This window comes from Malurus melanocephalus, unplaced genomic scaffold (genome assembly GCF_030028575.1).
Source record: "Malurus melanocephalus ecotype Western Australia unplaced genomic scaffold, MMel_1.1 scaffold_184, whole genome shotgun sequence".
NCBI lineage: Eukaryota > Metazoa > Chordata > Aves > Passeriformes > Maluridae > Malurus > Malurus melanocephalus.
Window position 1 is genome coordinate 1,101,090 of NW_026623416.1, and position 14,628 is coordinate 1,115,717.

At 40.6% G+C, this 14,628-nt stretch overlaps 1 protein-coding gene across 1 annotated transcript; it reads right to left on the reverse strand.

The window, feature by feature from the left end:
* Window positions 1–607: 607 nt before the first annotated feature.
* MARVELD2 (MARVEL domain containing 2) lies at window positions 608–10,700 on the reverse strand. The gene is made up of 6 exons (XM_057373067.1): window positions 9,349–10,700; window positions 7,761–7,793; window positions 6,567–6,703; window positions 5,587–5,758; window positions 5,127–5,177; window positions 608–4,226 (listed from the first exon to the last, which is right to left on the reverse strand). Exons 1-6 carry the CDS (start codon window positions 10,426–10,428, stop codon window positions 4,110–4,112), a joined length of 1,590 nt encoding a protein of 529 aa, XP_057229050.1. The 5' UTR covers window positions 10,429–10,700; the 3' UTR covers window positions 608–4,109.
* Window positions 10,701–14,628: the final 3,928 nt, after the last annotated feature.

The following is a 14,628-nucleotide window of genomic DNA, read 5'->3' on the forward strand; positions in this document are numbered from 1 at the left end:
TCCATAAACACCGCAGTAAGGATTAGCTCAGAGCTAGCTGAGCTAAYTGCTGATTGCTCTCCAGAGCAATTAAGACTTCACTGGATACAGCGGAATTGTGCCAAGACTGGGCTTCACGTCTTGAATTACAGGAAAGTTCCTGAGTATCCGTTTCTAAGGAGTCTCGCTCTGCATCCAAGTGCGACAATTAATGAGGAAGACAAATGTAAACAGTAGTGACAATTCTTGAAACAGGAATRGGGAAAAACTAAACAATTCTGTACCCTTAGCTTTTGCTGCGTTTATCAGGAGTARTGTAGAGGGAGGAAATTAATTAGCTTTCAGTTAAAGCATAGCTAGGAAAATTTTTTTTTTTTTTTTGAAGGAAAGCAATATGAAGATAGGAAAAGAGAAATTCATTGAAAAGTCAGGATTTGTTTCTTGGAACAGAAATAGTTGTGAAATAATTTTAGTTTGACTCCCATTAGAACATATGCCATCTTTTCTTTAGACAGAAAACATCCAATCTATAAAACACTGAAATGAAAAACGACTGCAAGTTAACAGTTTTAATAAAATAAGGGAGAAATGAGACTTCTTTCAAAACARAAGTATTTTTTATTGTCAAGGCCAGACTTTCCCAGTGCTGGACTGAAACCCGGGACATACAATAATTTTGTAAAACTTGATCGTACAAGTATTTGAAATCCCATCACAATTTTGAAATTAATAAATTACATTCTGGATACCTTCTTTTACAATTTCAAAATAATCAAGCTTTTCATTGCCATGGGTATTTGTAGTCAATTTCTGTCATGAAAGTAATCAGATTATTGTGTGAGACAAACTTTTGGGTATGTTYGTTAGGCACCGCTTTATCTGACCTGAAAAGATGTACAGTTTAGTAAGAGGTATGCCAATCTTACCACAGTTGTTTTTATCGAGGATAGCCAAATGCTTACAAAGACAAGAAGAAACAAAAGTCCAGTTTAGAAACTACTGCATTCATAGAAATATTAAGGATCTTCAGTATCTTGCTTTGTAGATCTGTGGGGCCAGGCAAGCATTTTCAAAAAGGAAGACTGAAGGATAAAACTTCTTGTTATATAYGGTGTTTGAGGACAGGCTGTAGCTAAAATAATGCTCACAGATGCAGGGCAGTATTCCTTGGTGATTCATACATACTTAACTAACTTCTGCAAAAACCCAGTCACACGAGTAARACCACATAGCAGATTGTTTACACGTACATGAAAAAGTGTGCATTTACAGAGCTGAGCCTAGAGGGACTGCACAAACAGACTAGGGTGATAATAATCTAAAAAATTCTGTTTTGTCTGGAGCATACCTTGTATTCTTTAAGGGTATCAAGAGAYGACTTTCCTTGGTAGTTCTGACGGTAACTCAAATTGAGGGATTCTCCCTCACTTTCCTCTTAACTTGTGTCTTGCTCCAACTTGCCTYAGCTCCCAGCCATTAATTCTAATTTCATTAATTTCTCTGAGAGATTAAAATGTTCAACTCAGACTAGTCATTTTTCTTCAGCATGTCTACCCCATTGYTGATGAGACCCTTTTGTAGGGGTCTCCTTTTGTAGGTTAGAACAAAATCAGCAGAGAGACTGAATACACCAGAAGTGTTTTAGCCATTCTGAGCAAGTGATTTACTGCAATGTTTGCAAAACATTGCTGCAGCCTTAGCATGGCCTGCATACCTTGGGATGGTAACTTCTGTCGTGCTCTACACTAACCCTGTTTGGAACTCAAAAGGTGGGCAGAAGGGAATACTTCTCTCTCAGCCTCTCTTCCYAACATTTGGAAAATCTACTTGGCCACTCCCATGGCATCTTGCAGGGAAACATAAGAGAATCCACATATGGATGTTTCCACCTAATTTCCYTATTCCACAGGTATGGCAGTCTCTTTTCCCAACCATTTGTTGGAAACTTTGCAGGAAAGGAGAAGCATGATGGTTCTCCACAGGCTATGCAGACGCTGTCACAAGGACCAGGAGGTGGTATCTCAAAGACTGAAACTCAGACCACTGTCAAAATGAGCCTGGAACTGGGTCTTGCTGTCCTGCAGAAAGAAGACCTATTAAGGGTGCAGACTGTGAATCTTCCAAAAAAACCATCGGTCAGTTTATTGTTAGCACTTTATGAACAGCAGCTGATCCTCAAACTGGCATTTAATCTTCTTCTGTTACTGATGYAATGCCTGGAACTCGCCCCGAGAAAAAAATGAGAAACTTAGGTGTACAGTGAGAGATTGTTTATTCAGATTGTGGAGATTTGGACAAATACTTGTCTTACAAATAACAATTTAACAAGTATTCAGCACAAGAAGTACAAAAAATTGGCCCATGTTCTTTATAAGGAAGAGAGGCTTCCCATTTAAAATTAATACAAACCAGAATGAAAGAGAGAGGCACTGAAATGAGACCAAGGTATGGTACTGGCTTGTCATCTGTTTTCAGAATTATGAAAATATAGAGGCACCTTCCAGGCAGACAAGATTGAAGGCTTTGAARTGAAGAGGTGCCAAGTTTTAAAATTCTCTCAGTGTTCCCATGGCATCTTGAGCTATTTACTTCATCCACTAAAGCTCTCAGAATTAAGTGGCTGATAAAATTGGAATGTCAATTTTATAAATATGAAAGTGGGTGTGTGGCCATCAGGGCTGCAGTGTGAATTATAAGGGCTGAAAAACCAGAAGGGCTGAGTGAGGTATGTTAATATGTTTCCACTAGTGAAGAGCAGAGGTAGTAGTACCATAACCATTCTAAACTGGAAATGGCCTTTCTGATATTGCTCCTTTTAATTAAGGCAGAAGTCAAAAACTTTCATTCAAAGAAAAAACAAATCACCAACAAAAATCTGCAATAACCATAATCAGAGCACCTTTTTCTAACAAAATGTCTTTATAAGCAATAAAGTAACATGGCTACACTGGTGGGGCTTTTTAATATTAAAAAACATTTCAGAACAGATAAATTGCAATCGTAGAAAACTGTACAAAGAAACTGTCAATGCTTCTAAAAATTTCAGTAAGTAAAAATAATTACTAAAGATAAGAAAAAGGATACAAAGAGAAAATTTACTGGCTTATGAAAATACTTGCATATACAAACCTATCCCCAGGATAATATCCCCAAGAAAATATAAAAATATATATTGAATTTATGCAAATATGCTCTGGAAAGGTTTTAAAGAACATTTTACCTGGCCTTATAGAAGATACTAACAATTTATACTTTGAATAAGAATTCATTTTGCTGTCCTTACTCGCTGAATGCCAAGTTCACAAACAGCAGTTGCCTAGACAAAAATTTTAGTCCTGTTATTTGCTGATGAAGAGTGAAGTGTTTTGCCCTTAAACACATGTACTCCTAACAGCAAGACCCAGGAAAGTGAGCAGAGCGCAGCAACCTATAGCAACACTAATAGAACATTAAYATATCTCATCCTGTACCTCTATTCCTTTAAGACCAAATATAGATTTGTTGCATCATGTCTGAAGAGGGCAATAAAAAAAGCAAATCCAAGTCCCCCTCCCCCAGATGCTTAAATAAGAAGCTATTTTTAATCTCTTGTTGGGCAAAATTCAAAATAATTTCTGGCATAACATACAGCATTTGGAAATAGAATACAAAAATTCTTATTAAACTAGCTTCTGAATTGCCCAAATTACTCAATACAATTAGGCAGTTCATCAAACCCCAGACATAAAGAACAGCTCAGCTCTTTGTGGTATCACCAAGATGTCACATACAAATAAAATCCAAAATTGTTAACAGCATTTCTGCGCAAACTTTCCACAAGGTATTTAGAAACTGATTTCTCTGGCAGGCTTTGCAAGTTTGCAAATGAAGTATTTTCAACTGAAGTATTCATATTAAGAGGCTACGGATTCACACTAATGAAAGCAGAATGTGAGAAGAGGTTTCCTAACTTATAACTTCAATTACAATTGGTTCTACATACAAAACCTATCAGTAATGTACATCATCTAAATATATGACAGCGATTAAGTAATCCCCAAAAGTGTACTGTTCAATGAGTAAATAAATAGGTTAAAATATGCACATCGATTTAAAAAATAGAACATAGCATCCACAAGGTGAAGGCATAGCTAAGTTTCTACATTCCAATTCATAACTTTATCATAGTCCTGAATTCGTTGTTTTATGTGAGAAAGCTTATTCTTCAGATATTCACAACGCTCCTTTTTCTCCAGAAATGCAGGATCCTGCCAAAAATACAAAAAACTTTACATTAATATATTTAGGCTTTCAGACTCTTACAAGAATAATCTATTATCAATTATGTTCTTGACTAAAAGGATGGTGTATAAATATTCTCAAAAATCACACTCTTTTTCCCCTGGCCCTTTCTTATTTGCTATTTCCCCTTCCTTCATGAAAGGCCAGAAGATATTCTGCTTTTATATGCTGTAGTTATTCAGTAAACAGAGCTGTTTTCAAACAGAAATCTGTAAACAAAAATGACAGCCTCTTACATAATGTACATTTTATACAGATATATGCAGTATGGGTAATAAATACYCCCAAAAAAGCAATGAAGTTTAACTAACATAGACACAAACTCTGAATTCCACAAAGAAAAGGGGTATTTGTAATGCATGAAATTTTTAATGGAACACAGATACACATTTYCTCCTTGCATGTAAAAATTACAAAGAGAAACTCCTTGGATTATACTGACAATTACTTTTAGAGAGTAAAAATTCYATGCCTCAAAAAATAGGGAACTTCTTTTCAAGTTCTTTTCAACTATGTTTCCTGGTTTTATCTGTTGGCTGTGTCAGTCAGTGAATATGACTAAATCAGTCTTCTGAGTGCAGAAGGCTAAGAGATGAGGCACATTCTCCAAAAATCCTTAACTGCTGCTGGCTTGTGGTTTGGGTTTTTTTCTCAYATTCTGGCTACTTGGAATCATTATTCTCAAAACTGGTTGTTGGCATGAGTGTATGGGTTGTGTCCTAMCTTTGCCAAAGTTTTTGAAGGCAAGATACACAAAGCACTGTAGCAGCTACAGATACCCTGAGATACTGAAGTGTCAGAGGTATTGGCTATTTACATTCTCTTTGTTAATCATTAAATAGCAATGTAAATCTAAAAACACTTACGTTTTTCTTCTTCTTGTATTCTTGAAGAACTTTKGATATCCTTTCCTGTTCCTAATGAAAAAACACAGATTTTAAAACTTTGAGTGTGCTCCATATCTTTATGTAAATTGTACTAAATACTCATCAGAATTCTCATTTGATCAATATCTTGTGTTTGTAACGTTTCAGCTGTAAATTTTGTATTTGAGGAATAGTGAAAATACATCAACTGTGACTCACTAAAACTTAAAAGCTACTATTATGAAACAAGAAACAAGGAAACACTRAAAAACATGTATATGACTTAACTGCACTTTGGTATCCTTAATTAACGACCAGAAAAGATGTAACATCCATAGGGAAACTTCCTCTCCCACCAAGCCACTGCCAGCAATAGAAGACACTGTGCCACAGCTGAAGACAACTGCCTAATAGCACCTAAAACCACTGTTTTCCATGAGCCCATTCCACAGGTACTTACATATATGCTTTCAGGATGGTGTGGAAGCTGTTTCAGCAATGCATCCAGCTCATTAAACTTYTTTAATACAGCATGAACTTCCGCAGACAGTTCTTTATACTCAGCAAACTGGTCATTGAATACCGCTTTGTACCGGTCTCTCATTTCATTTGTTTGAATTACAGGGTATTTCCTGAAAAAAATAAATTATGAAGTCGTTTTAGAGACAGGACTTACTAACAAACATTTAGAATTTTTAGCTTGACAGTGTATTTCTGTATTTTCTGCTAATCTCATAACCTGCTGAAGTTTGCCCATCTGTAAAGCATTAAAATCACAGAATAATTACAATATAGTTGGGGTTGTAAGAGACATCTGGAGGTTATATGATCTGACTTCCTCCACCATCAGAAATACTTAGACCACAACTATGTCCAGGCAGCTTTTGGTATCTYCAAGCACAGAGTCTCAGTCGCTCTGGGAAACCTATACAAACCCTCACAGAGAAAAATATTTTCCTAATAGTCATGTGAAACCTCTCTTGTTTCTATTTGTGCCCTACAGCAAATAATATGAAAATAAATTTATGATACCATACTTAGAAAGGTCTACCCTTTRAAAGGTAGCATGTTACAGATTTAACACTTAGAAGGTATAAGAGTATTCAGATTTCAAGGCCTAAAAAAAGCAATTTTCCTATTTATTTTCTTTTTTTCCTCTAMTATCTGTCTGGTGGACTTCTGTTCCTTTGGCAGATTATGACATTCTGCTTTAATAGTTGAGGTTTGTGTGGGTTTGTTTCTTAATCAAGACTCCTTATTTATAGTTACAGGTCTTACGCCACTGAAACCAGCCCCATCCTCTACTCTTTTAACATTAACACACAATTATGAGTTCAGAGCACATGCATGGGAGGGAAGTGTATACAGGAGAAATGCAGAGTGAAGAATATTATTCAAGTATCCTCCACTAAGCTGGCTCATCAAAGTTAAGCCACTTACGCTAAGTAGTCTGGCATCACGATAGGTTTAGGAATGTGGCCTGCAGGTATATGACCATTAAGTAGCTCTGGTTTTCTTTCCAGTGACTTGAGTTGTCTGTAACTGACTTCTTCTCTTTGTCTGTCATCATTTTCATACTGTTATAAAAGAAAAATAATTTGTTTTTTAAGAAGTCAGTTTTACATAAACCACAGAATACGCAACTTGCTTGAAGACAGAGATACACGTATCGAACAGCAGTAGAAGCAAATCACAGATACTTCTTACAACTCTTACTGCAGTTGGAAAATTGGTAATGAGTTACATTAATTTTTCTCATAGTATTTTTCCACTGATAAATACTTCTTGAAGTTTGAAAAAAATTGTTTGCATGTCTTAAAAAAATAGYGTAAGGAAGCTTCTGTCATGATTAATTTAATCTGTGAATGAAACTGGAATCATTCCATTCTCTGGAGTTCTCTTTTGTCCTTGTTTACTATCAYATAATTCATCCCTTGATCCAGAAATAAGAACATGTGCAATCTTGTTGGAACACAATTAAAAGGATCCTCATGCAGTACTGAATCAACAGAGAAAACAGTGGTAGGAAATTCACAGTGACAACAGGAGACATTTAAGACTGAAATTAATAAACCATAATTTCTGTGGGACACAGAATCCTAGCAGTGCATGCAATGACACTTTGTGTGGCTGAAACACTAACACTCCTGATGCTTTAAAACTGGAAAGAGGGTCTTTAGAGCAGTCTCAGAGAGTGAGGAAGAAGCTCAACTCACACAGCATCTACACCGTGATTCTGCTGGCTCTCCTGCAAATTAATCACACAGCCAGGAGGAAAGAGTCTAAAAACCATCATGCATCAGCCAGCCTGCTCTTTTAGTCATGTCTGCCAAACTCTGTGGTAAATGCTACAGAATGTGTCACCTCCTAAGAAAGGGCAAGAGCACATAGAGAGGTGGCCATCACATATGCTATTTTACAATTTTATAACCTAGCCTAACTAGGACTAACTTCTTTACAAGCAGCTTTTGAATCTTCTAGGCAGAAAAACACTATCTGAACTAACTTAAAAAACTAAACCAGATCTCTTCCAAGTCAAATAAGTAAATAAATAAATCAGTTAAAGTAGTCACAAAGAAAAGAATAACCATTTGGGATTACCAGTAAACAGAAATAGAAATTCCTATTTCCTACCTTCTTTTCTGGAAAAGACGACTGTGTTTTCATCTGTCAAAAAAAAAGGGGAAGAAATATGTTTTATTTTCAGCACAAATAAAATGCAAAAGCACAGACTCTTAAATTTAAACATTTTGAAATCATACTGTACAGAAAATTACATTTATATTTAGGTATGAAGAAATTTAGCATAACGAATATTTTCAGATCCACTGATTTAAGGGGTGCTTAAGAACAGTGGTTTTCCAACCACCCAGACCCCAGAACAACAGGACTTCCAGAGCACAGCTGTAAGAAACAGCTTGCAGGAAATACTCCATCAACTTCCCAAGCTCCTCTATTATTTCACATTCCAGCCCAGGTTAACTCACTAACACTCGGCAGCCTAATTAATTRCCTAAACACACAGCAGTGCACTAACCAGTAGCTCAACCTGCAGCTATTTTGCACAGCACTCTCCAGAGYCTAACCTCTAGTATTAAAATATTCCCTTTAGAAATGTTTAGTAACTGGACTAAAAGAACTCGGATACCAGCAGGGAAGAATGAATACCTTGTGGCAATCACCTCATTCTTGCAGGATGTAAGAGCAGCTGGTTTAAAAACTTTTACTGAAGAAAATTATAATGTACTTTTCAAAAGGAAAGTGTCAGTTTTATCCAAGACGGTGGATTGGAAACCAATCTTAAATGAAAATGCTACAAAATCAGACCACAATCATAGAGCAGAGGATATGAAACTTTAAACTCTCTTTCTCCTTTTAAACTAATTTAAACGCTGACCTCTCCTTAAGTTAGGCTAATGYGTGTTTCACACGCATAAATTTTCATGCTATATTAAGTCTTACTCATTTTTAAACCTTTTTTYGGTGATATTTTCAAATGAAAGAAGTTTTACTTTGGACTCTCTAGGTAAATGTTAAATCTCTACAGTTACAGTTTATCATTAACCATACAAATATTGAATGCTCCTAGAATGGGCAAGGCCAGCAATCGGACAAAATATTTGACATGAAAGAGATGAGGCTGACTGAAATTTGAGACACCAAAACCTAGCCAATGCAGTTATTACTATTATTTAGTGATAACTATTGTAAGGAAAGCTGAAAAGGGATGAAGAAGTTGCTTGGAGTTTTGCTGGCAAAGTGAAAATAAGTATTTTACATTCTTAGCGTTATTCACACTAGCACTTGATGTGCTGAAAGCAGAATTTTCAAATAAATGCTAGGTGGCTTTAAGCCACCTAACCCTGCTGAACAGATGAACATTGTTCGTTTCTTCCTTTGTTTGGAAAACACACACTAGGAAGTAGTTGATCAGCTGACTCAGGAAGAGAGACCAGTATTACAAAGAGAACAGTGCCAGGTCCTTACTCAAGGTGAATTATAAACAAAAAAAAAGTGTCCAAGACTTTGGATTGGCTATCTTAAAARCGCCTTTAATTTGGTGATTTCTAATACTGTACGAATGGTTAAAATTCAGCCTCAAGACGATGGACCTGCTGCGAGACGACACTTGATTGAACTCCATCTACACCACGGTAAGATCTTACAAGTGCTCCCCACCATGTGGCACCCGGTGAACAGAAAGTGATACCTAATGACTTACCTCCTGTTCCATTAATTCCCTGTGCCTCCTGGCCCCTTCGTGCCTCCATAACTTTAGACAAACCACCGCACTGATTAGATACATGATCACCGTRACAAACAAGAAGATGATTGCTGCAGTCTGACCTCCCTCCACACGGCAAAAAGCCGCGTTGATCGGCGTCTTAAACAGCTGGTAATAGCAGAGCCCACCTCGGTTGGTATCATTGACGTACACGATGGCAGCCGACATGTACAGGAAGAACAAGGCCACATTGATCCCAAACTCRGTCAGAGGCCACCAGTTGGAATCGAGGAGGATAGTCCGGTAGTACATGGACATGCCAAGCACGAGCAGCACTATGGTGACGATCCACGCCATTCCCGCCACCACCAGGATGAAAGGAGTTTTGGGGCCGCTGTAGGAGTATCCCCCGTAGGCGCTGCCCGCCCCGTATCCGTAGGGCTGCGAGTACCCGAACATGTTGTACCACTCGTTGTCCTTGTGCACGTAGGCGGTGACACAGGCGAAGACGGCGGCGCCCAGCAGCAGCTCGGCCACGCCGAGGATCCTGAGCAGCCCTGCCCAGGACTTCATGTAGGCGTACCGCTGGTGGTACTCCTCCACCCGCTCGCTGTACGTCTGCCCGGTGCCGGCGCGGCGCTCCAGCGAGCCCAAGGGGTCTCCGGAGGGCAGCATGGCCTCGGCCTCCTTGCGAGAGTTGTAGCTCCCTCCCGACCCCCCGAAGGGGTCCGTGTAGGAGCCGGGCACCGCCTTGGTCCCCGGCGGCAGCGGGGCGGGAGACGGAGGCGGCGAGCACTCGACCCCGTCCGAGATGTACCTGATGTCGGAGGCCGTGCTGTCCCAACTGGAGCCGGGGTGGCGTCTCCCTTTGAAGAAGTTCTTCCACGAGTCCGGAATGAACCGCCGAACCGGCTTGAGCTCTGCCGGGCCGCTGGGGCCGGGGCTGGCCCCGCCGGGGCCGAAGGGAGGCTGCAGGGGCAGSGGYGGCGGCGGCAGCGGGGCGGCGGTGGAGCCGGGGCTGGTTCCGCGGGGCAGCGGGGACCTGCCGGGCCGCCCGCCCTGCGAGCTCCGCGACATGGCCGGCACTCGGCCCGGCCCCGCTCGGCTCACCCGACGGGACGGAACTGCCGCGGGGTCCCGAGGGCGCTCGGCGCCGGAGAAGGACGAGCCGGGCGGAGAGCGCCCACCGGCCCGGGAGGAGCCGCCCGACACCTGCAGCGCCCCAGCGACCTCACCTGCGGCGGCCCCACGGCCTTCGCCCGGGAGGCGGGAGCTTCCGGCCGGCCGGGAGTGGCGGGACCGCCCCGGCCGGGAACGGCGGGAGCTTTCCCGAAACSGCGGGGCGCCGGCGGTGCGGGTGCCGGTGCCGGCCGGGAGCGGGGCGCGGCCGGGGCTCGCAGGAGGGCTGGGCGCCGTGACTCACWGCGTGACAGAACGGGGCAGGTTGGAAGGGACCGCAGAGGGTCACCTGTTCCACCCTCSCTAGAGCAGGGTCASCCTAGAGCAGCACATGRCACAGAATYGCAYCCAGACAGTTCTTGAATACCTCCGGTGAGGGGAACTCCACAGTCTGTTCCAGTGCGTGGTCAACTTGCATAGAAACGAAATTATTCCTTATATTCAGGTGGAACTTACTTTGCATCAGTTTCTGCCCATTGCCTCTTACCCTATTGTTTAGCAACACCCAGAAGAGCCTGGCTCCTCTCTTTACACCTTCCCTTTAGGCTTATGGACACTGATGAGGTCTCCTTTCAGCTCTCTCTTCTCAAGACTGAACAGACCCATCAGCATTTCCTGGTAAGAGAGATGCTTCAGTCCCGTAATCATCCTTGTTGCCTTCCAGTGGAGCCCTTTCAGGACCTTCATGTCTCTCTTRTACTGAGGACCCCAGAAGTAGACCCCAGAACTGGAACCCCACTAGGGCTGAGCACACCGGCAGGATCACCTTCCTTGATGYCCTAATACCCTGCAAAATTCCATTGGCCTTTTCAGCCGCAGGGGCAGGGCTGGCTCATGGACAGYTTGATGTYCAGCTGGATCCCAGGTCCTTCTCCACAGAGCTGCTCTTCAGTCCCAGTCTGTGCTGGTGCTTGGGCAGTGCCTGGCGTGGAGCCAGCCCCAGTGACTGGGAAACCCAAGGAACTGAGCCGTCTGGAGAAAGCAACGCTGCTGTTCTCCCATGATCAGTCAGGCTCAGGAGCTGAAGGAGAAATCTGGTGTGCTRCACCATTGTCTTCTGCASAACACAAAGGACTTTTTACATTCAMCTTAAATATCTGCAGCTGAGTACAAATAGCATTAGTGCAGTAGGAGTTTTATTTACATTGTCAGTATGGGCTATGTTTACAGTATTCGTCAGTCTCTACTTTTAGAAGGTTTAAAATTCCAAACTGTGATTGTTTTTAAGGTATAAACTTTAATAAAACCTTCAAATGATCATGACTTGTCAATCGTAGACTCTGGAAACAAACTAGATAGATGTAAAGTAAACAAAAATAAAGAGGGATTCCTTTATTTACTAAGAAAAAAGATGTTCTTAAAGAAAATAAATTCTAAGCTTACCTATCAAACTACCTTTAGAGTGGTAGCTTCCTAATATCTTGGATAAAAGAAATTTGACCTAAGACAAATAATCACCCATACATATTGGGTAGATCACARTGCACTTAAAATTAAAGATACTGGAAAATAATTAATTCATATGTTTAGTTAACTGGTTCTGTTTATGTTCGCATTATTTTGGATACTGAAGTAGTTCATATATATTTCAAGTGTTTATCACATTTTCATAACATATTTATAATTGTCTTCAAATAATAATAAACCTCTACTRTCCATAAACTATGTATTTATCACACAGTTATCATTACGTACCTTGAAAAATTAATTAGTCCAGGTGGTAAAGCCTTAGTTAAAATATAAAGCCCTTTATTAGAAGTAATTAACATAGCTTAGTGACCCAGACATGTAAACAGTGTTTTTAGGATTACATGCCATACACAGTAATCACCTGGTACTTGCCTCATCACACACATTTTTAAAATGTACTGCAAACTTTGGCTTTGCTAATCACAGCAGGGAAAAGCTTTTAAAGCCTTTAAAAGGATCAGTAAGCAATGAGGATCTAGTTAATACAGTCTGTGGGATTTCYAAAAGCCTTCTCACCAAGTCCCCCAAAGGGGACCTCTTTTGAAAGAAAATTTAAGCCTTAAAAGAAGAGTTAAGCCTGAAATAAGAACTAAAGAGTAAAGTTTGATAAATAATTAACAGATGGGAAGGAAATGGGAGAAGGGAGTATGAGTTAATGGTTAACTCCTGCAATGGAGGAAAGTTGCCACTGCAGTTCTGCAGAGATCAGTTCTGGGACCTGGGCTACCCAGTACACAATGAAACGTAACCCTACGAATAAAAAAACACCCCATGAAGAATGAGATGAGCAACTTCACTGCTGATGCTAAGTTAGACAAGCTAGTAAGGATGTGATCTGCTGGAGGAATTGTGCCAGGACTTCATGAGTCTGAATGGCAAATAATATCAGGAATCCAACATACACAAATACCTGAAATCCATGCAGTACAAAAAACAAAAGAAGGGTTTAAAATGCTGTAACATGGAGACCTTGACTCATGCATTTATAAAGCATGATATATGCCTCACTTCCAGTGGGACAGATACTTATTTAATTCTRTAAGATACTTAATTTTTAAAGATGTTCTTGGTTGTGTTTCAAACTGTGTGAGTTGACTCAGGCAGGCAGCCGGAACAATCACACACTTGCAGTTAGAACAAAACCAACAAATTTATTTCCTTTACCTTGCTGATGAGGGGATCCCCAAAGCAGCGTTCGGGCAGAGATAGTTCCAGAGGATCACTGGACTGTGGCTCTCCGAGATTTATCAAGAGTTAGCTCCAATTGCAAGGTTGCTTCAGTGAATTGCAATCCTCCTCGGCAGTCTTCCAATCTTTAACCCATTCCTCCCAACACAAGCCTAACGGGAGAGCTTCAATCTTGGCTATGTGCTTGTGTGACTAGAAGCATATTTATTTACTGATGCCTAYATAACTTGGGTCAAAGTTACAAGATGCTTWTATGGCTTGAATACCTAAATAACCTGGATTTACGCTTTCTATACAGTATARTAACTTTCTATAGAGTGTAATAGCTTTCTACACAGTTGAATAGCTAAATATCATTAAACTAGTTGCTTGATTCTTGAATAAACAATCTSACCAGGTGGATTGTTTCAAAACAGACAAGAATAGTTATATCAAGAAGCAGTGGGATTTACTAAAGAGAACTTGATATAAAGCCAAATTAACCACAGAATGGAACATGTCGACCCTGAGAACCAGAAAAAAACAGAGAACACCATGACTGTGCATGCTCCAAAGATGAAGTTGAAAAGTTCAGATGTGAGGAAGACCTTGAGTCTTCATCAAAGAAGACCCCTGAGACCACCTAAATGGGGACGGTGCAAGCACACTTATAGAACAGTTACATAACTATTATGCTGTTATGCTGTTTAGTTCCGTACTCATCCATAGTGAGGTTATAATGATGGTGGCAATATTGAGCAATACCTACTGGATAAATAAACCACAAGCATTTGCCAAAGTTGGATGAGATAGGTGGAAAGATCCCCCTCACTTCCAGCAGTGCAATATACAAATACTTGCTCTATAGACACCGATCTGTGGGGTTTTATTTCTAGCCTATCTTTTTGGGCATCAGTTTTGGCCAGCCAGGCAGAAGGGACTCTCTGCCCAGCTGCAAGATCTGTTGGAGTTGGGGACTCATTTGGAATGTCCCGAGATTTTCTTGGAAGGACTCCATGCTTCACTGGCTCTCTGCAGGGGTGGACAAAGACTGACTGCACAAAATTTAAGGTATCTGTAATTTGGTTTATAATGTTCTTGGTTTGTTTGGTTAAGGAAACTCCCATAATACGTATCTGATCACATATGCTGGATGCTTTATCACAGGTGAAATTCCTGAAGTTGATACAAGGGGGTTAGAGGCCCCTAAAAGGGGTTAGATGCTCCCAAAAGAAGTATGATGACTTTTGGTATTGGCCTTGGAATTTTGGGTTTGATTGTTGTAAGTATTGTTTTGTGTATTTTGTATAAAATTAGTGTTTCTTTCCTGTGTGCTTACTAACAAATTTTACTGGCTGTGTATGCCAGGAGGTTTTCGCTGTCTGTGTCTGTGCCTTTACAGCTGTTCTTCCTTCTCGTGTCTGCCAACAGCTTTCACTGTCTGCTTTGTTAACAGTTTTA